At 39.7% G+C, this 20,757-nt stretch overlaps 3 protein-coding genes across 11 annotated transcripts in view; 1 reads left to right on the top strand and 2 right to left on the bottom strand.

Moving 5' to 3' along the window:
- Nucleotides 1-3,081: 3,081 nt before the first annotated feature.
- ttll2 (tubulin tyrosine ligase-like family, member 2) lies at nucleotides 3,082-10,161 on the bottom strand. 3 transcript variants are annotated; one of them, XM_003456712.5, is made up of 5 exons: nucleotides 9,655-10,161; nucleotides 8,088-8,324; nucleotides 7,417-7,651; nucleotides 3,744-5,110; nucleotides 3,083-3,504 (listed from the first exon to the last, which is right to left on the bottom strand). In XM_003456712.5, exons 3-5 carry the CDS (start codon nucleotides 7,636-7,638, stop codon nucleotides 3,183-3,185), a joined length of 1,911 nt encoding a protein of 636 aa, XP_003456760.1. In that variant the 5' UTR covers nucleotides 7,639-7,651; nucleotides 8,088-8,324; nucleotides 9,655-10,161; the 3' UTR covers nucleotides 3,083-3,182. The 3 variants fall into 3 exon arrangements, with proteins under 3 accessions (XP_019201875.1, XP_003456760.1, XP_013120488.1); XM_013265034.3 differs by lacking the exon at nucleotides 8,088-8,324 and having other exon boundaries at nucleotides 3,084-3,504; XM_019346330.2 differs by lacking the exons at nucleotides 7,417-7,651; nucleotides 8,088-8,324 and having other exon boundaries at nucleotides 3,082-3,504.
- Nucleotides 10,162-10,298: 137 nt separating this feature from the next.
- Nucleotides 10,299-15,074, bottom strand: LOC100703479 (high choriolytic enzyme 1). 7 transcript variants are annotated; one of them, XM_005461503.3, is made up of 16 exons: nucleotides 14,914-15,073; nucleotides 14,799-14,837; nucleotides 14,649-14,714; nucleotides 13,970-14,020; nucleotides 13,706-13,756; nucleotides 13,554-13,604; nucleotides 13,277-13,324; nucleotides 12,940-13,002; nucleotides 12,775-12,834; nucleotides 12,647-12,703; nucleotides 12,247-12,293; nucleotides 12,108-12,177; nucleotides 11,918-12,032; nucleotides 11,176-11,348; nucleotides 10,692-10,773; nucleotides 10,299-10,602 (listed from the first exon to the last, which is right to left on the bottom strand). In XM_005461503.3, the coding sequence occupies exons 1-16, from the start codon at nucleotides 14,960-14,962 to the stop codon at nucleotides 10,470-10,472; spliced, it is 1,155 nt and encodes a 384-aa protein (XP_005461560.1). In that variant the 5' UTR covers nucleotides 14,963-15,073; the 3' UTR covers nucleotides 10,299-10,469. The 7 variants fall into 7 exon arrangements, with proteins under 7 accessions (XP_005461560.1, XP_003456759.1, XP_025755037.1 ...); XM_003456711.4 differs by having other exon boundaries at nucleotides 12,940-12,990; XM_025899252.1 differs by having other exon boundaries at nucleotides 14,799-14,853; nucleotides 14,914-14,990.
- Nucleotides 15,075-17,445: 2,371 nt separating this feature from the next.
- Nucleotides 17,446-20,757, top strand: part of igf2r (insulin-like growth factor 2 receptor) — a 50,196-nt gene continuing 46,884 nt past the window's right edge. Inside the window, 2 exon segments of the mRNA XM_013265046.3 lie at nucleotides 17,446-17,680; nucleotides 19,495-19,634. Of these exon segments, the coding sequence (XP_013120500.2) occupies nucleotides 17,547-17,680; nucleotides 19,495-19,634 (274 nt within the window). The 5' untranslated portion in view covers nucleotides 17,446-17,546.

The following is a 20,757-nucleotide window of genomic DNA, read 5'->3' as shown; positions in this document are numbered from 1 at the left end:
TTTCTGTGTCATTTTTTCTCACATCCAGGGCAACATGAGTAAAAAGTGGCTCATCTTACCTCACTCTCCCCTACATATGATGGTGGGGGTAGATCCATGGAGCTGTAGTGCAATGTATTCAAATGAATGGGAGGGAGGGGCAGAGACAGGGAGAACTTTCCAGTGCTTTCGGTGAATTATCGCGAGACCTCCGCCCCTCCCAGAGATGCGAGGTTGACAGGTGGAAACAAACTCAGATGGAGTGGAGTCACTGAGAGAAACAAAGTCATTGGGCTGTTGCCATGTTTCAGTCAAGCAAAGAAAGTCCAAATTACGATCACAGATCACATGTCAGAATTTACCCATAGAGCAGAAAGAATTTTATGGACAAGCAGCCAACAGCAATAATCACCTTTAGATTCACCTCTTCAGATTGTTGAACCTGATTAGAGCCACCTGATCAAAGGCTCATCAACATTTTGCATTCACTCATTTGCACAATCAGCACCGCAACAAACTCACCTGGCTGTAGCTCAGGTGGCAGGGCAGGTCAGCCACTAATCAGAAGGTCGGTGGTTCGATCCCAGGCTGCATCCTGGCTGCATGCCAAATATCCTTGGGCAAGATACTAACCCCATGTTTGCCTACTGGTGGTGGTCAGAGGGCCCAGTGGCGCCTGTGTCCGGCAGCCTCGCCTCTGTCAGTGCGCCCCAGGGCAGCTGTGGCTACTATGTAGCTTGCTATCGCCAGTGTGTGAATGTGTGTGTGACTGGGTGAATGACTGAATGTAGTGTAAAGCGCTTTGGGGTCCTATGGACTAGAAAAGCGCTATACAAATGCAGGCCATTTACCATAAGGCCGACCTTTCTGCTCCATTTGTGAGGCGTTCATCTCACAAAAAAGGAGATTAAAAAGAATCTCACACTACAGGGCTTTAAATCGTTTCTGATATCAGCAAGCAAAAGCATGATGGGATTATGAGAGCTGTAACATCTCTCTGCTTGCATATTGTGCTTTTGTGCCTCTTCTCACCTTCGCCAAGTGCTTTTTCAGAGAGAAATGACTGTAATTCAGATATCTTTGTTGACGTCTGTGCCTTGTGTAAAATTCATGCATACTGAGGCATTTTGCATGTGTTCCCAACAACAAATGGAACAATTTAGGAATTCATAGTATTAATCGTATTTAAATGTCAGATAAGAAATGAAACAGTTCATACAAGTGGTTTTTATTCCTGGCATTGCAAACCCTTCAAACCAACACCAGCAGTAGATAGCCACTCAGACAAGCTGTGCTTTGAGGTCACTTTTTTCTTAACCAGCTATTAACTGAACAAATGACATTGTGGCTTCTGTGGTACTGTTTTCCTGGTGTCTTTCAGACATTCATGTACACTACACGGACAGAGAAGGACTCACTTATGTTCTTATGACTCTTTCCACGCTGCCCTCTGCTGATGCCACTTTCTCCGATAAAGAGAGATTTACTGGAAAGACGATTTGATAACATCAGAGCTGGAAATTATTAGTTCAGTAAATTTTACATATCAGAAATATATTAAGCATTTATTATTTGAGTAAGTATGCCTAACACGCCATGGAACACAGGAAATGGACTGAGATATGCAATAATAGATTCTAAGTGTGTATCATGTTGCTGAATATACTTGTTTCTATTGTACAGAAATTCTAGAGTCCACCTTTGTGTCTGCAGTGCAAATCTTGTCAGTATCAAATTATCCAGGTATATAAAGGACTGTTAAGTGCTTATTAAGCACCCCAGCAATAATTTATGTGAAAGGACAAAGGATGATGTCAAAGCACTGACTGACCTCATTATAAGTTCATGTGGTGCAAGCTGATATGTTCCCTGTGCCAGTTCAGTCACTGCACAAACTTGATTTTTACTTCCCAAAGTGCATTAGTTCCTCACATGGAGCATAAAAACATGATTTAAAAAAAATCAACAAATTGCAGCACATAGTGTAAATAAGTCAGATCACTAACATTTTAGCTAATGTTTCAAATGTCCATTATGTTTGTGTTTAAAAAGCTAACCTAGTTGATTGTGAAAAAGCTCAGCCGAAGGCTTCATAAATGGGGTTTAACTAACCCAGTGATTGACCAGTGATGGCTGCATCTGTCTTTTATATACAGTCTGTGTGTAGAGCTGATTGTGACACACACGTAACAGCTAGCATACGTAAGGTGGAGCTGTGGCAACCAGACACAGTTAGTCACATGGCGAGTCAAGGCAGATGTGGGTCATATCTGGGCCTTAACATTTATTGTTTTCTGCTTTATAGAGTAAACCAGAGAAATATCACCTACACAAAGTTTTCTTCTGATATTTGAAGCTTTGCATTGAGTTGTAACTCATTATTATGACACCAAGGAAAGTCGACACAGAAAGTTCCCAGCCAGATGGTAGAGTCGAACCCAGGTCCTTCTTGCTGTGAGGCAATAGTGCTAACCACTGTTCCACTCAGCTTTAATGCTATATACCCGTCCACCTGTCAACTTTGTTGAACTTTTGGAGCCTTAGTGATCTCCGTAGAAGTCCACATTTTCACCAGTTTTGTGCAGAACCAGATCAGATGCGTGCGAGCAGCAGAGTTCATGGCAAATCCCCTTTTTCTAATAGATGTTTTCAAAGTTTCAAATACTGAGTTACTACTTAAAGAGCCACAGTACATTTCAGAGCCACACAACAAAAATGTGCACATTAACTACTTTAATTAGAAAAGAGTCACTGTCTCACAGCCCATTAAAATGTGTGTTCACGTGTGAGTGTGTCAAAGTCCACTACTAACCAATAACGCTTTTTTATAATCATAAAAAAAAAATCAATCACAGATACTGTTTGTCTAAAATTTTCTTTAACAACCACAGGTTTTCGTGTGGGTCGTGTGTTCCAACATAAAAGCTAATCTTGTTCCCGTGACTGCAGCATATAAAGAAAATTTACCAGCAAATTTGATCATATTTAACATGTAAATGAAATATGTTCTGATGCAAGCTACACAAAGGGCTGTAGGATCCTCACTAATGATGCGTTAGGTCAAATAAACAAACCAAACCTGAAAAAAAAAAAAAAAAAAAAAAAAAAAGCCTATCAGAGCCTCCAACCCCAAAGAAAACAGTAGAAAAGCACCATGCAGTATGAGTGAGTATTTATTTACACCAACTAGAGTATGCCACAGGTTAAGTTGATTTGAAGCATTGGCTGATCAGTGGAGGATCTTTCGGTCCCCACAACAGCGAATCAAAGTCAGTATCAGCATCCTTATCTGCCGTCACCTTCTCTTCTCTCCTGCTCTTCATCTTGTGTCCTTTGCCTAAAACCAACTGACCAGTTAGGCTCTGAATCTCCTGTAGGACTGTCCTTATGTCCAGTTCGTGCTGCGAGGCTTTCAGAGTAGCCCTGTTAAATGGAAACGTCCTTATGAAGTCTCCAACCTTCACCGGTGGAATATGTTGTCCATTCCCTGTGGTTTTCTCCGCAGTGATCCGAACTGGCTTTGTGCTGTGAACATTTGAAAAGAGTCAATTGTCATCCCTTTTTAAAGAAGTGTTAACAGCTTGACCTTTTGGTTCTCAAACTGGCCTCAGTTTTATGAATTTCAAGGCATAAAAATGCAATTTTCACCAAAATTGTAAAATATTCCAAGTCCAAAGTAATTTAAGTAACAGTAATAGGTCAAACTTTCCACTTTTAAAACCAACGATTTGTTCTTTGTTTGACATTTTGCAAATTTACAGTACCTGTAAATGTTTGGGAGCTTCCAGGACGCAGCAGGCCGTGTGAATGCTTCCTCACTCTCCTGGGTGTCAGGTATCAAAGAGGAAACGTCTGTCTCTCCTGAGCACTGCCTCTCAGCTTCTGTTTCAGTGTTGTCATGGTTTGTAACATCAGACCTGTAAAGAGACCCGTTGTTCATGAGGTACGATACAAGAGGCTGACGAGACTGTCTGTTCAACGCTGACTCATTTGTCCTTGAATCCTGGCCCAGTATCGGGTTTGGGGTCTGGTTGGTGTGGAGTTTGATAGCACTGGTGTTAATTATTCTGCATCTAGCTTCACGTATCTTCGATAATTCAACAGGGGGAAGGCATCTTTGGTAGTTGGCTTCAAGGTCACGCTGTTTAAGCTTACCCCGTTTTGTCTTTTCAGACTGATGAGATGTTTTCAGCAGAGGGAGAATTTGAGTGTGCGAGCCCTTGTTACCTCTCTTTTTCTTCTGATGGTTTAACGTTGAGAGCACAGGTGCAGACGGGTGGATCGCCTTAAAACAAGGTTGCTTGTACCTATGTTTCCGATAAGCTCCGTCTCTTAAGCTGTCGGTCAATGTGTAGTTCATCATATCAATGACATCACTGACTAGCTTTTTCTTCACTGAAATATCAGCTTGGCAGTCCAGCGTGAGTGCAGGGCTGTAGTTGACCTCCAGCAGCCAGGGCTTAAACTTGGCATCTATGAGGATGTCAAATCCAAACAACTCCACACAGTTAGGACAGGAGGGCACTGATGTAGCAATGGCGAGGAGGGTCAGAGTGACGATGTTGTTGATCCTCTGCCACAGAAGCAGCTCGTTGATCTGTTGACTGTGGAGAAAATGTCTGAATTTGCTCATGGTCCACTTACATCCCCGGCCCACTCTTCCTTTTTCGGTTTTGTAGAAGGGACCGAACTTGTTGATGCTGGTGTTAGTGAGGTGAGCATACAAGTTATGCAGAGATGACAGGTTGAACTTCTCAGTGGCAAAACGCACCAGGCCTTCTTGATGAATGTACACAGTCAGTGGATGAAAGCTCTTCACACACACGTAAATCCTCAAGTCAAACTTGTAGCCGGAGATCAGCAGAGAGCTGCTAATGTACCTCTGAATGACAACAGAGCAATCATAAACCAAGTCCTTAATATCCTCGAAGATGAAGATCCCTCGGCCTCTGGAGAGATCCACAGGCTTAACTATCCAGTAGACCGATGTTCCTCTGGCCAGACGCAGTCTGTTGTACTCAGCCAGGAAGCAGGTGTAGTCATTGGGGAGGATGAAAGTGGTGGGACTGAAGTCATAGAGAGCTGAACCAAATGTTGCTTTCATTCTCCTCAGGTTGCGTGCCAAGCAATCCTAAAGAAATCCGAAAGAAATGCAAATCAGTTCCCTCATCTGCAAATGGTTACTGGACTTCCTGACCAACCGCCCCCAACATGTCCGACTGGACAACCGCTGCTCATCTACAATCACAATGAACACCGGTGTACCACAGAGCTGTGTGATGAGCCCTTTCCTCTACTCCCTCTTCACCCACGACTGCAGACCTGCTGATGGTTCCAACACCATCATTAAGTTTGCAGATGACACCACGGTGATTGGCCTCATCAGTGACAACGATGAGGCCGCCTACAGGGAGGAGGTGGATCGTCTGGCTGAGTGGTGCGACACAAACAACCTGCTGCTTAACACCGAGAAGACTAAGGAGCTCATCGTGGACTACAGGAGGAATGCTGACCCACATCCACCCATCCACATTAAGGGGATGGCTGTGGAGCGTGTGAGCAGCTTCAAGTTCCTGGGAGTCCACATCTCCGAGGATCTCATCTGGACGACCAACTGCTCCAAGCTGGTCAAGAAGGCTCACCAGCGCCTCTTCTTCTTGAGGACTCTGAGGAAGAACCACCTGTCCTCAGACATCCTGGTGAACTTCTATCGCTGCACCATCGAGAGCATCCTGACCAACTGTATAACAGTCTGGTACGGGAACTGCTCTGCCTCGGACCGGAAGGCGTTGCAGAGGGTCGTGAAAACTGCCCAGCGCATCGCCGGAGCACCACTTCCTGCCATAAAGGACATCTACAGGAAGCGGTGTCTGAAAAGGGCTGGGAAAATCATCAGAGACCCCAGTCACCCATCACATGGACTCTTCACCCTCCTGCCCTCTGGGAGGCGCTACAGGAGCCTCCGGACTAAGACCACCAGGTACCGGAACAGCTTCTTCCCCACAGCTGTCAGACTCCTGAACTCTGCCTCCTGACATCTGACCCACGTTAAACTCATGGACTGAACATACACACACCCACAACCACTAGCACTTTACCGCTACTGTATAGTTCTGTGTAGATAATCATTCTGTACATACGATAATTTTTAATCCCACAACTGTTTATAACTTACATAGTTCACATTCTGTATAACTGTATATCTCAGATTTCTGTATAGTTTTTTTTCATATTTATATCCTGTTCATAGCCTGTACATAGCTTGTACTCACTACAGCCTGTACATACTTATAGTTATAGAATATTCATAACATACTTCACACTGTGTACATTATAACATACCATAATAGACCCATTTCTGTAATATACTTACACATCTCTATTATTGCTCATTTATATTGTAAAATATCTATATCACGACTAAAGCACTTTCTGGATGGATGCAAACTGCATTTCGTTGCCCTGTACCTGTGCATGTGCAATGACAATAAAGTTGAATTCTATTCTATTCTATTCTATTCTAATCATTCTTTTGGTATAAATTCAGGTTTGTTTTTTATTACTTCGTTGAAAATGATGTAAAATCTTCCCAAATTAACTAAAACTATCAACAGAATGTAAAGAGACAATCACTGACGTTATGTCACAAACATTTATGTGGTGTGCTGAAGATATTTTAGAAGTTGAAGTCAAAGGGCAGTAGATTACCACTTTGCACCACATTATCATGAGAAAGTGAATCAATACAACCCGTATTTAACAAGAAAGGTCATTAAGAACTTTGTTAATTGCATTTGCCACCAGAAAAGACGAAGCCTGTTCAGGAAATAAGGGCTGGGAAAATAAGAAATATCAAAGTTAAGAGAACAGCACGTCTGAAACTCAAACACTGGTATAATGCTGACCCCTGGTGATAAAAGTTTAATCAGCAGAGGGTAACGACAAAAAGTACATTTCAAACGGACCTATTATGCTCTTCCTTGTTGTTCTCATGTACATACTATTACACTTGGTTGAAGTTTCAGATGAAGTCAGCGTATGTACAAGTAGTCAGAGTCTACTAATCATCCATTTACAATTTTTTTTCTTTAATATTTTGCATTCCTGCCAGGATGGCACAGTGGTAGAGTAATTACCATGGACCCTCACTGCAGGAAGGTTCTAGGTTTGAATTTCCTGGTCCAAAATCATGCGTGTTAGTTGAACTGGTTGCAGATGTGTGAATCTCAGAAGTTATGCTTTGTGTTTTTCCAACATTTCAAGCACTGACACAAACATTTTTAAACAGCTCAAGAGCTGAGTTTTGTTGTACGAGAGTCGTTTACATTTCTCGACGTAGGAATGAGATTCAAATGAACAGTTTATTTTTCTGGTAATACGTCTGTCATTCTGAAACATGTAGTTTAGAAAAAAAAAAAAATCTATGTAGACATGCACCTTGCGTGTGATGCCAACAGTTTTAGGATGGTGGTTGAGGCGTTGCCACGGCAGCAGGTTGTGATATTGCGAGGTCTGAAATGAAGAGCCTCGCCAGTAAAGGTTCCAGTCTTCCTCCTCACGCTCTCCTTCATTATACTCCTCCCACCCTCGCTCCAGAAGCACCTCCCTCACCAGCTCGGGGCCTCTGTCGTGCAGTCTGAACACCAAGGATGCAGCCATGCAGCATCACCCACTGTAGATACAACAGAATAACGTCTAAATTTAATTGTAACTTAATATAATAACTTAAGTTACATTAGCATTTTAACATTCATAAAATTGGAGGATATGGTGTGATATAAAAGGAAATTTAGCATGATAAAGTGGCATATAGGAGAAAGTCATCACTTTATCAAATATTGGCAGACCATAAAATGTGCACTGATATCATCCAAAAAAAACCCAACATCCTATATATGCATTGCAAAAACATAAGAGAACCTAAAAAAAAAAAAGAAAAAAAAGAACTGTTTTCCAAAAACACTAACAGTTGAAGCTTTCCAGAAAGCTTCATTTACATTAGAGCATAAAGTGTCATGTGGCTACAGTGCAAAGTATTATTAAAAAATACAAGGTGTTCCATGCTGTGGAAAATTGCAGAGGACATGGTTGGAAGCCAAAAGTAACACCTGTGTTGGCGAGGAGGATAGTGAGAGAGGTGAAAATGAATCACCACCAAGGCCATCCTGGTGAATCTGTGCTCTGCTGGTGACAATGTCTCAAGGCAGACACTCCAACGGACCCCGACACTGTTGGATTCCACGGATGCAGACCAAGGAGGACGCTACTTCTCCAGATAAGGCACACAAAAGCCTGCCTGGCCTTTGTAAATGGTCATCTGGACAAAGAAGACGACTTCTGGTCTTCTATGTTATGGTCAGATGAAACAAAAATTGAATTGTTTGGCCACAATGATGTTTCCTTCATTTAGCGTAAAAAATGAAGCCTTTCACCCTAAGGAGACCATCCCCACTGTCACGTGGGAACCTAATGCTTTGGGGGTGTTTTTCAGCCAATGGACCAGGGACCCTAATCAGAGCAAATGGCACCATGGAAAAAAGAGCAATACATGAAGATTCTTAACACCAACATCAGGCAGTCTGCAGAGAAATTTGGCCTTGGGCACCAGTTGACATTTCAGCACGACAACAACCCAAAACACACAGCAAAAGTGGTGAAGATATGGTTAGCTGACAAAAACATATTTTTGCAGTGCCCAGCCAAAGTTCTGACTTGAATCTAATCAAGAATCTGTGGAGGGAGCTAAAGATCATGATAAGGAGATCCTCCAACCTGAAAGACTTGGAGCTCATTGCTAAAGATGAATAGGCGAAAATACCTGTGGAGACATGCAAAAAGCTGGTCTCCAAATATAGGAAGCATTTGATTGCTGTAATAGCCAATAAAGGCTTTTCTATTGATTATTATTTAGCTCAGATATAAATAAAAGCTGAGAATTTTTCCCCCACAATGATGCCTCTTTTAGATCATCTTATCTTTTGGAAGACACCCTTGTCATTTCTGCTCAAAACAATTATGAATATGAATAATTATGGACTTGACTGTGTGTACACACACACACTATTTTATTTTTAACAGGTTTGATTACACAGAGCTGCGAACTCAAATCTGCGTCAAAATAAAAGCATGCTTGGCATGTTGATCACAGGCACACCAGTGAGTTTGTGAGCAAAATTAGTAGATTTTGAGTGGAAAAATTTCCACATCCTTTTTGCATCTTCCAGGCAAAATTCAACTACAGTTCAAAGGTTTCAAACAACGTTGAGCTGCCACTTAACGGTTTATCTCTTGGCTGGACACTCAGCACCTTGTGTGTAATCCAAAGCATTTACACGGTAAATCTGAGAAGCCCAAACAAAACCGACACTTTGTCCACCGTCTGCCAAGAAAGAGGGATCAGACTGAAGCTTCAATATGCCAGCTTACCAACAGGCTCCTATTTAAAAGGGGGACAAGGCTGCATTCCAGACTTTGAAAACCTCTCAAAAACATTTGAACATATGATTGCTTCTTCTCACACAAAACAAAAACAGCGGCAAGAATATTTCCTCACGTTTGCAGCAAAGGACAAAATGCAAGAAAGTCTTCATCTGCACTGCTTAAAGAAAATGCACTGATGGATGAAAATGGAATATAAATGTCAAATTTACACAAAATGAAAAAGACTGAGCTTACCTTTGAACTGAGTTGACTTTAAAAGTCGTTGTTTACCTGACAGATAATTGAAAGGTAGGATGCAAAAGTCTTTCCTCTCTGCTCACGTTACCCACAGCTTAATGCCGACAGGCTTCCTGTTCTCTTAGCTCCTCCTACAGACCAAACTAGACTCTCAGCCTGCCACTGTTGACCGTTGTGGGTATATGAAAGACCTTTAGAATACAGCACTGGATGTCTACGTTCATATTACAGTCTCCTTTTCAGACTGGACAAACTTCCCCACAATACCTCCATCACTCGATATGGAGTCATGACTGATCATCATATGCAGCTTTTCAAATGTCAGTATTGAGCCTGAATATCTCTAAACTTTTTTTGCTTGCCCCTTCTGCTTTTACAAATGTCATCTTGTAATTCTAGCATGTGGCATGATGCTACTGTAGTGTTTCTGTTGTTCATAAGAAGACAACCATGGTGGCAACAAAATTTATTGGAACACACATACATGTGAATATTGTGTCGCTTCTCTGCCAATTTTTATTCCTCCAGTGTCCAGTACGTGGCGTAGTTTCTCCACACAACAGCGCTTGTGAATATCACAAATAGGGTAACCGTGCATACAAATAAATAAAAATAATAAGACACACCCATCTTAAAATTGATTTTTTTTTTTTTTTTAATTCACTTAATTTCATCAGAATGCAGGTTAACCAGTAGACGTCATCTTATATGAAAGAAGAAATGTCAGGGTTGCTTTTGTCTGTAGTTTGTGCCACATTTACTGTCAATTGAACATGTAACTGTTACAAAATGAAACATGCAATTATTTAGTTTCACAATTTACCACAGCGGTAGAGTTTATTCAGTCTTTCTATGTCAAGCTGGCTCAGATGGGTCCTCTGACCTATCTCCACACCACGCTGCTTAGGCAACACAGTTGGATTTCCATTTGTACTGAAGAAATCCCTGCAAGACCGGGGGGAGGGTAAACTTATCTGGAGTCTGTTTCAAGTACTTTAAAACTGGAAAATGAAATGAGGACAATGTCAACTTACCGCCCGTAGTGCATTATGGACGTGAGATCATAGGGTAGGTTTTGAGTGTTTCCATGCTTCACCTTGAAGTTATTTTCTTTCCCTTTAAGGAAAAAGAAATCCAAAACAGCATAGCTGAACATGATGCATCTACTGTATCACAATAATAGCCAAACTAATTTCTTCATACTGAAGTTAATGTTCCCTTTCTTTGATGTGCATTACAAGAGACAGTTATAGTTCTTGTTTCAAGAAGATGAGAGCTTTGACAAGGAGAGATTGAGCTGGCAGGAGAGGATCTTAACATTCATGTTCACCAACTTGTACTTTACATTCCATCAACACCACTGGGGGCATATTTTCCATTATACAAACAAAGAGGTCTCACTTTTACTGACCAAAGATTTAAATTGCACCTGAAGTAACTGGGCTGTGTGAACAATCTGGATCCAACTTGTTTTTAACTGCATTACAACTAATGCAAAAAGCAAATGAGCTTGTGTACCTGCCACAATATTCTGCCAGTTCACTGTGACATATTTATCCCGGTCTTCACGAGTGTGTTCATGATACAGTCCCAGAGCATGGAGCAGTTCATGGCAAAGGTTCCCCACGGTGCACATTGAAGCAAAGAAGAGCTGCTGGGCTCCTCCTTGACAACCAACGAATGAGGCACAGCTAGGCGAAAAAATAAATAAATGTTAGAGTTCAACCACTCATTTCTGACCGGAGATTCTCCCTTAATGTCTGAATATATGGATAATGGAGGCTGAAGCCAAAATGTACCAAATTGAATGGAACAGGCTGCAATTTGTGTCACAAACTAGTAATAAGTAATAAGGTTAAATAATTGTTGGGCAGGCTTTAATGAGTGGGGGAGATTTATCCCTCCCCCATGGTCTTGTATGACCATGCCTACTTTATGGGCTTTCCCTTTTGCTGCCAAGCACATCGTTTCCCCATCTATAAATCTTTCATTAAATCCTTTTCTTCCCCATCCCTTTCTAGTATCAGGTATTCAAGTCTCTAGTGAAACCACCACAGTATAAAATTGGATTGAATGATTGAAGCGTTTAGAGATAGACCTGTAATAAAAACAGGTGTGGCAGAGAGCAGGCCAGCAAATGCTGGAAGTTTCTAATTTCCTTAGTGTTAGTTGTTTCCTTGGAAACAATTTATGGCAATTTCCTGTACTGCTTCATCTTTAACAAAATAATGAACCTACCCAGAGATAGTTGACTTCTTACCCATTGCCAGTCACAAGATTCAAATAGTTCGACTCAGTGTCTCGTTTCTTAAAACGAATACATGCGACATCCGATATCATCTTAAAGGCAGCTTTAATTTCTGCCCCTCGGGAAACTGTTGGAGTCAAAACCAAATCAGTTATCATCCAGTAATCAAATATCTGGCCCTATTTGAGGCACAACAACCTACCCAGTTCATCAGTGATGATGTAAGGGATGGTGGCATCCGGCCACAGAGTCTGTACAGCATTTCTGTTCTCCTGCAAGTACATACAGCAATTAGCAGTGCCACACAAAATATAAATAAATATAAAACCCCTCCATCTTACCGGAATTAGAATGTCTCCCTCCTGGACTGGCATGTCTTGATTAAACTCTGACAAAGTGCAGGATTTAAAAATCAGAAAAAGAGTAGTCATTGGACATGAAAACTAAGTGGTTTAGTGTGGCCCACTAATCAAGAGGCTGATTTTTCCATCTCCAGTAAGGCTCGATTTTGTGATCGGCTGTTCCATGGCCATATGTGCAAGGCAAGAGGCAGCGAGATAAGAAAGATCCCAGAACAGAGCCAGCTGATTGGACATTGATTAACTGAAATAGTGCTTGATGGCATCTGAGTATCTCATCTGGGCTGGCTAAAGCATCTTAAATACTGTGTCTATAGTAGGATGTGTAGAAGGGCTGACACTAGCTAATCTAGTCTAATCTCATGCTATGCTCCAGTTTTACCTTTCAAAGTTTCTGCACTCTCATTCTTTGAAGATTCAGGTTCTGGAGCTGCAGCACCTGCAGACAGCCACATATTTAGAAAATCTCAAACATAAAACCTGAGAGTCTGAAGTCCTGTGAAAACAAACCTGAAGCAGAGCCAGTTGTATTTGAAGTAATGTGGGTGTCATTGAAAGATGTGGCATAATCTGAAACAGAAACACATTCAACGTCCACCATGTTTCCACTTTTAAGCATGTACAAAATACTAAAGACTAATTGTGAAGATATAACCCACAAAAATAATGGCCAACCTGCAGCAGGACTGGTGGCATTCAGGGCATCAGTTAAAAATCTCGGACCAACTAAAACAGAAACTACAAGTACACACAATGTTTTTAACCAAGAAAAATACAATTAATCTGCAGGAGCTGTCTGTCAATGTCTAATCATACAACAGTAGACTAGCGCAAGTGAGTCAAGCCAACACAAAACTGTAGCAGAGTCTGTATTATTGTGGGTGTCATTCAAATTTAAGGGATAATCTGAAACAAACATCCAATATTGACCAGCTTTCCAATTTTTAAGCATGTACACAGTATACTAACACTGTAATGGCCTTCCAATGACAAAACAATTATTTGCACCAACCTTCAGCAAGACTGGTGGTATTCAGAGCATAATTTAGAGTTGCACCAACTGAAATATAAAGCACATCCAGTACCCATCCAGTGTTTACATTGTGAAGTACAGATTCCATATAAATGACAGCAACAATACAAAAAAAAATAAATAATAATAATCAAAAAGGAAGAATCAAAGAATTTCACACACCAACCATCCTGGGATTTACAAGGGAGTTAAGAATAATGATGGAATTTATATTCTACAAATGGAAAATAATCTGAGTCACTCAGTGAGCACCAACCTGGAGCAGAGCTGGTGGTATTGAAGGTGTCATTTAAATATATGGCATTGTCTGAAACAAACATCCAAGTTTCACTTCTTAAACATGCACAAGTTATATTAAAACTAATGTCTTTCCAGTGACATAACCCACAGAAACACATTAGCACAAACCTTCAGCAAGACTGCTGGCATTCAGGGCATCATTTAAAGGAGTTGCACCAACTGAAATGGAAACACATCCAGTACAGATTACATATAAATGACCGTAACGATACCAGAATCAAAGATTCTGGGTTATTGTACACCCATTGTATGCAGTGGTCCACACTAAATCATAATATCATATGCACAACAACTACCCTGGAGACAGTTAAGTGGACTGGATTCATGATCTAGCAAATGTAAAATATTCTGAGTGATTCAGTGAGCACCAACCTGGAGCAGAGCTGGTGGTATTCATGGTGTGATTTAGAGAAATGGCATAATCTGAAATAAAAATACATCCAATATCATTCATGTTTCCACTTCTTATTTTAAGGGTGTACAAAATAAACACTGGATTAGAACCAACATTCAGCAAGACTGCTGGCAATCAGGGCATCAGTTAAAGAACTTGCACCATCTGAAACAAATACGGAGGACCCATGAAAGAGAAATATTTTCTGTGAAGATTGCCTGTTATGTATCACCATAGAAGTGTTAGAAATGACATAAGGCATCATTGTGTTCTAGCAAATGTAAAAATGATGCAAGTGCATTAACTGATCACCAGCCTGGAGCAGAGCTGGTGGCATTGTGGGTGTAATTTAAAAAAAAAATTAAAAAATAAAATCATAGACACATCAAAAATCTATCATGTCACACTTGAACTCTTAAAATAAGGGGAACTGCTGCACATTTCATACTGCATCCACCCTGAAATCTACATGCATGTAATCTGCACCAAACTGATGCAGAGTACGTTTCATTGGGAGCGTCTTTAAAAACAAAACAAAACATAAAATAAAAAATAAAAATGGGCGCCAACTGAAAGTGAAACTTTCATTATCTTAACTACATTTGTAAATGTTATTGATTGATTGATTGATTATGAATTTAAAAGACTAGAGCTTACCTCTTGGAGTCGCTGCAGTGGCGATCTCATACCCACCCGTGGTAGTGGCAGTTAAAGAAACATTACCTACAAAATTTACAATCCTCAGATTATTTGTTATGTTGCAGCATATGTAAATTAAACATGCAAATGAATCTAATGAGCACCAACCTGTGGAAGGACTGGCGGGACTGATGGGAACACTGCCAACTACATACACAAAAAACTATTATCACTATTAAGCTAAAAATCCATACTTTGTAGTACGTGTATTTTTATGCTGTACCTGTTGACATGCAGAAGGCAGCTAGCAGCCACATAATGCAGCAGGGCATCTTTTGGCAAAGAGAAAAGCTGTAAAAGCTGTTGTCGCTCTGCGATATATATATATATTACTATCTCCACAGGTGTCATCGCTTCCAGTGATTACAGCGTTCCAAATTTAAATTAGACCACTAGATGGCGCTACATTATTTCTGGTTAGCAGTGATAGAAGAGACGTTCCACAGGCAGGCGACATAACACAACAACAATCTTGAATTGAGATTATGGGAGAGAGAGCAAAATGTCATTTATTACGCATTTGAGCTGGATAGAGAATTATTTTTTGTGAAAGTATCATGTCTTCTTCTTCTTCTTTTTTTTTTTTTTAAAAAAAATGTGTCATACCATGTATTTGTTCTCTAATGCCCTTCCTTTGTGGAGGTCATGGGAATCTAATGTGCTTGCGAAATACATGAGTTCACCTTTTTGTCCACCAGTCACCTGTGACTCACCTGTAAATCTGCTGTCCAATAAAATCCAAATAAACAAGAACTACTTTTAAAGGACCCTCATAGCTCTTCAACTCTTCTTCATATGTATTCTGGAGATCTATAACTGCTTAAATGAATTTTTTAATGAATACTGGAAAAGAAAGTATTTTTAAATAAATGACTGCTGTGCAGCATAGTGGTGGAGTGGTTAGCACTGTTGGCTCACAGCAAGAAGGTTCTGAGTTTGAATACACTAGCTAAAGTATTTCATGTTTGTGTGGCGTCTCTCCACTTCCTCCCATAATGCAAAGATGTGCCTGGGTTAGGTGGCTGTAACAATAACAGCAGTAAATACCTCAGATTGCTTAGCTGGCTCTGAACCAAGGTTGTCAAACACAAGGACCTGAACCAGCTTGCCAACAAATGTAATTTTGATATCTTTGCAAAGGTGAATATTTTTTGGATTTCATTATATCTTCACTGTTAATTTCATCCAAATCATAGGCCTGAATTATTGCTAATTTTATAGCCTTATTACTGACAGAGGCACTACCCACAGCCTGTTATACTAAACTAACAAATAACAGATTAAATGAGAGCGCTGTTAGTTCTCCATTATATAACTGAAAATTTATTACTTTGTAAACAAGTAAGTCTGACACCTTCCCCAGTTTCGTTGCTCTAGCATGGCCACAAGATGGCGCAAAATGAAAACCTGGAGAAGCTTATTTAATTGCATTTAATGTATTTTGGTCCTGAACTGCAGTTTAATCACAGCTATGTTTGCTAACAGACTGAAGGATGTCTCACAGTAGAATCCTCTAATAAACGAAATGTTGTCAATGTTTCACGGGTGTAAGGTCAGAAGTCAACGAAGCGACTTCAGAACAGGATTGACCTGTAAGACAAACTTCAGGGCTAAATACTTCGAGTCAACTTCTTGGCTATGTGTCATCAGAAATGTCGCATTCATGTAACGTCGGATATACAGTGGAGAATATGTAACTAGAAAAATTCAACTTGTTTATTCTGTCACTTGGAGAATCTCAAGAGTGATAAAATCTTTTGTTGTTGTTAATTCATTTTTTTTAATCAATAATGATGCATTTGGATTCCTAACATAAGTATGAATTTGATAGGTACAATAGTTCAAGTCTTGATAGTTTGACATGGGTTTTTTGTTAGTGAGTAGCACTGTGTTGTAAATTAATTCAGCCCAATTACAGTTTGTTTACATAGAACTAAAGCCCAGCAGTCGTCTCAAGTCATCCAAGACAAATGCAAATATTAGCAATTAACTACGGTTTAGAGTTTGTGTAGTTTGAAGTAATGACTTGGAAAAGAATCTGGTTCAGCACAGCGCAAAACAGTTACATTAATAACAAATGGTTAAAAAATATGTGTGATTTTTAGTTTATAGTGGTTTATTGTATGTGGGATTAAAAAAATATATCAATAAAACAACATCAGTAAGACACGTAATTTATACTATTTGTTGGACATCAATAAAAATATTTCTATATTTTAAAAATATAAAATTTTAAAAATCCATATAATGTCTTATGCTTTAAAACAAAAAATCATGAAAATGAAAGAAGAAGAGTTCATGTGACTGCTGTTACTGTTAATGCTACTTGTTGCCAGTTTCCACATTCATAAATGTAAATTTACAATTACTTTCTTGCTATATGCCCTCACGTATGATCATTTTCTCGTTGTTTTGTTTGTCTTTTTCTGTTTGACACATTGCTTTTGTTTCTGTTGTTTGTTGGTTGGTTTGATTTGTTTTGTTTCTTATTTGTAACCTTTCCTAATGGTTCTCTTGTGTATTGGCTTGCATTTTTACCTAAGAAGCAACAGATATCCGGGAGGAGACACAGATTCCTTCTGTGGCCACCTGTTGTGAATAAGTAGCCAAAATTATTTTGTTACGCTGGCTATTACTTAACACTTTACACTTTAACACGTAAACTTTTTCACGCGTTTTCAGATGTCATATTTTTCTCACAGACCGCGAACGCCCCTTCAGTCACCATCATGAGAGTCATGTGATGTCCTGTCATGTGGTGCAGTCACTTCCTACTGATTTGGTGAGGAGCAGAGACACTCTGCTGTATCATGTCGTCTTAGTTAGGCTCCACAGACGCTACCCGGTACAGTAATCATGATGTTTGGGTATAAATGTTCTCGCTGCGAGCCTCTGAAGCTGGCTCTGTGGTTCGCGGCCTTTCTAGGCTGTTTGTTGATTCGGTCCGGAGCGGTGGAGAACAACAGCCCGTGGTACCAGGACCTCTGCAGGTAACAACACACACATACACACCTTCGGGGGGTACAAACACTGCAGCTGCTGACAGATTAAACAGCGTTAAAGGTGCAGCCGTTGTCCTCTCGTGTACACACATCGTCTAAATAACCTGAATTGAGAAATATGTCTACGAATGGTTATTTCCAGTCATAGGTAGTTTTTTTTTTCTTATTTAGCAAACAACCTAAATAAGTTTGAATCAGCTAGCAAACCAGTACAGCTGAATCAGACTACCCCTAAAACTCACAGAACGTCGATGCTAGTTAGTTTTTCTTGTTCATCGAGGAAAAAAGTGAAGCTTAGCTATAAATGCCGAAACGTGCACAAAACTGTCGTGCTTAATTAGGGAATGCTAAACGTTAGCAACGTCGCGTTCTTCTCACAGAGCAGCGGTGTGGCAGTATTTACATAAACAAACGAATCAGAAGAGAATAACAGCATAAATATGGGAGTTAAAATAAAGTCAGCGTTGTCCTTCTTTAATGGAGCGCTGTCTCAGTAGCTGCTGTGCAAATATTGACTCAGCAATAAAGCGCAAATGATAACCCGGTGACTCAACGCTTGGGTTCAGCCTGGGTTAATATTACTTCCTCGATTTGGCAGCTTCTGAGGATGTTGGTTATAAACACACATGGCTTACAGTTAACTTCTCCCTTAGTTTCTGTTCCTCGTCTGTTCCTTTACAGTGTGGTTTAGGTCAATATCCGTATTGATAAATGTGGGATTACTCCTTACGTTCAGAGAACACGGTGTATTTTTGTATTTTTTAGGTTTTACAACACTTGTTTTATTAGAAAAACATCTAATATCACACAATACCATATCACGTTATACCTAACAGGGGGAAAATAATGATGCTAATGATTAATTCATATTTTAATAAAAGTGAAAATGACAAGAACATTTCTGAACTATTGGAATTTTTAGTATACAACCATTAAATACTGTCCTCACTTCTGTGTCATAAAAAGATTACTTCAATATTAGTTAAAAATGAGAAGTGAAACCTTGTGTGTGTGTGTGTGTGTGTAAGGCTTGCACATGGGTTTTCCACACTCACTGAAATGGAAGCGTTGGGTTTTTAAAAATTATTTTATGACCACCTCCTTTCTTTTCTCTGTTTTTAATCTCAGTTGGTTTAATCTCACTTAACTCAGATTAAATGCAGTCCATTTTGTTTATTGTTATTGTTACATTTGTTTGTTAAAGAAAAGAATGCCTTAAATTTAAGTTTTAAGTATTTAGAGAAAGGCATCTGTTATTTTCTGCCAAAGATTGAAGTGGTAAATTTAGAAGAAGATAATTTAAAACTCGAAGGCACGTTTGTATTTCTTGTTTTGCCAAATCAAAAGTCCAAGCTTCAAATTTATTTAAAGGATGTGTGAAGGAAAAAGAAGCAGAAAAACTTACATTTGCAAAGCACGAATCATAATTTACATAAAAGCTGTACTTCTGTAAACTACTAGATATTTTAAACTGTCATTCGTATGTCAGTGTGTTTTTGCTGTACAGAGTGTGATTTATTTTATAGGAGAAATAAGTAAAAGAACACGAGTGACAGTATAAATTCTTAAAGATGCATTTCCCATTTCTTCATTGTAGTAACTATTTTTGACTGTTGATAGAGGAAAAAATCCTTTCAACAATTTTCAAACATTTTACAGCCCAAAACAATGACTTATCTTTATAGTAGCAGTGGAAATGATAGTCATTTGTTGTCCCAGACTGTAATTTTGTGGGTTCGGGGCCAACAAGCTCATTTCCTGGATATCTATTTGCTTATTGTCTTCTATTCCTTGTCTTGCAGATATAAATGGGAGGCAATAGATCAAGATAATAAAGTGAGATATACACTAAAGCTCTGTGACTCTTCACCATCAACCAGCTGTGGACCTGGCACTGCCATGTGTTTAACAAACCTCACCACCAACAAAGAGCAGTCTGTTGGTGAGTTTTCTGTCTTCCTTGTCCTTTCTGTGGGTTATAGTGCCCACCAACCTACCCACTGTTTGTTAGCTGTTCCTCTTGCTGTCCCATCACGCTGAAGAATAACCATTCTGCACAAATCATGATTCTGGTGCAGGGGGTAAAATGCTCAGTTCAGTTTTTTTTTTTTTTCTTTTTTAAACCTGTCACTATCATCTTAAGCCTGAGATCCAGTATTAGTATCCATACAAAGCACAATCATCATAGCAGCAATAACCAGTCTCTACAGGGCAAGTCGACCAAGTGTTGATTAGTAGTTAGCTTGAGTCAACCTGGCTTCGTGTTACTAACTTTCTACATACACAGCAGACTAACCACAGTGATCAACGTCGCTTTGATTTTCTTGTTGGATGGACAGGCAGTCATCTCACTCTCTCAGGTTATTCTCATGACTTTAGCTGATTAGCTGGCAGTTGAAAAGTTTTTCATGCCAAACACTGCAAACTAAGCAAAACAACAAATTCACAATTTAGTTTGGGTGATGCACGATGTCATCCTAATTGAAAGTGGATGAGAGATGGTGGTTTAAAGCCTGAAATGCATAATCCTGCATACGTCGCTCATCAAAAAGTTGGGCATAAACTTCTTGGGTGACCTCTACCATACATTAAGATATGCTCCTAAAAGCACAAACTTGCTGGAGTGACGCAGTTAACTAATTCAAAGTAGAGAAGATGAGACCTACGTGCCTGTATCAGGACACCTATCAGCCACAGCAGCCATGGCTTTAAAGCAGGGGTCCCCAATCTCAATCCACGAGGGCCGGTGTCCCTGCAGGTTTTAGATCTCACCCTGGGTCAACACACCTGAATCACATGATTAGTTCATTACCAGGCCGGACACATCTAAAACCTGCAGGGACACCGGCCCTCGTGGACTGGGATTGGGGACCCCTGCTTTAAAGCTTCAAGAAGATCCAAATGGAGAAGTTATTCCCAAAATATATATATATATATATATATAATATATATATATATAATATATATATAATATATATATATAATATATATATAATATATATATATATAATATATATATATATATATATATATATATATATATATATATATATATATATATTTTT

This window comes from Oreochromis niloticus, linkage group LG15 (assembly GCF_001858045.2).
Source record: "Oreochromis niloticus isolate F11D_XX linkage group LG15, O_niloticus_UMD_NMBU, whole genome shotgun sequence".
Classification (NCBI taxonomy): domain Eukaryota; kingdom Metazoa; phylum Chordata; class Actinopteri; order Cichliformes; family Cichlidae; genus Oreochromis; species Oreochromis niloticus.
The sequence above is the reverse complement of the archived record's forward strand: the minus strand, read 5'-3'. Positions and strand labels throughout refer to the sequence as shown.

Bases quoted from the DNA above. Each gene is read 5' to 3' on its own strand.
- ttll2 (XM_003456712.5), bottom strand. From the start codon at position 7,638: ATGGCTGCATCCTTGGTGTTCAGACTGCACGACAGAGGCCCCGAGCTG. The intron at 5,111-7,416 runs GTGCATGTCTAC...GGATTTCTTTAG, and splicing joins CTGTTGGCATCACACGCAAG to GATTGCTTGGCACGCAACCT. The intron at 3,505-3,743 runs GTACTGTAAATT...AAATGTTCACAG, and splicing joins AAGCTCCCAAACATTTACAG to CACAAAGCCAGTTCGGATCA.
- LOC100703479 (XM_005461503.3), bottom strand. From the start codon at position 14,962: ATGCCCTGCTGCATTATGTGGCTGCTAGCTGCCTTCTGCATGTCAACA. The intron at 14,838-14,913 runs GTACAGCATAAA...TTGTGTATGTAG, and splicing joins TGCCTTCTGCATGTCAACAG to TTGGCAGTGTTCCCATCAGT. The intron at 11,349-11,917 runs GTAAGAAGTCAA...TTTTTCGCCTAG, and splicing joins AATCTTGTGACTGGCAATGG to CTGTGCCTCATTCGTTGGTT.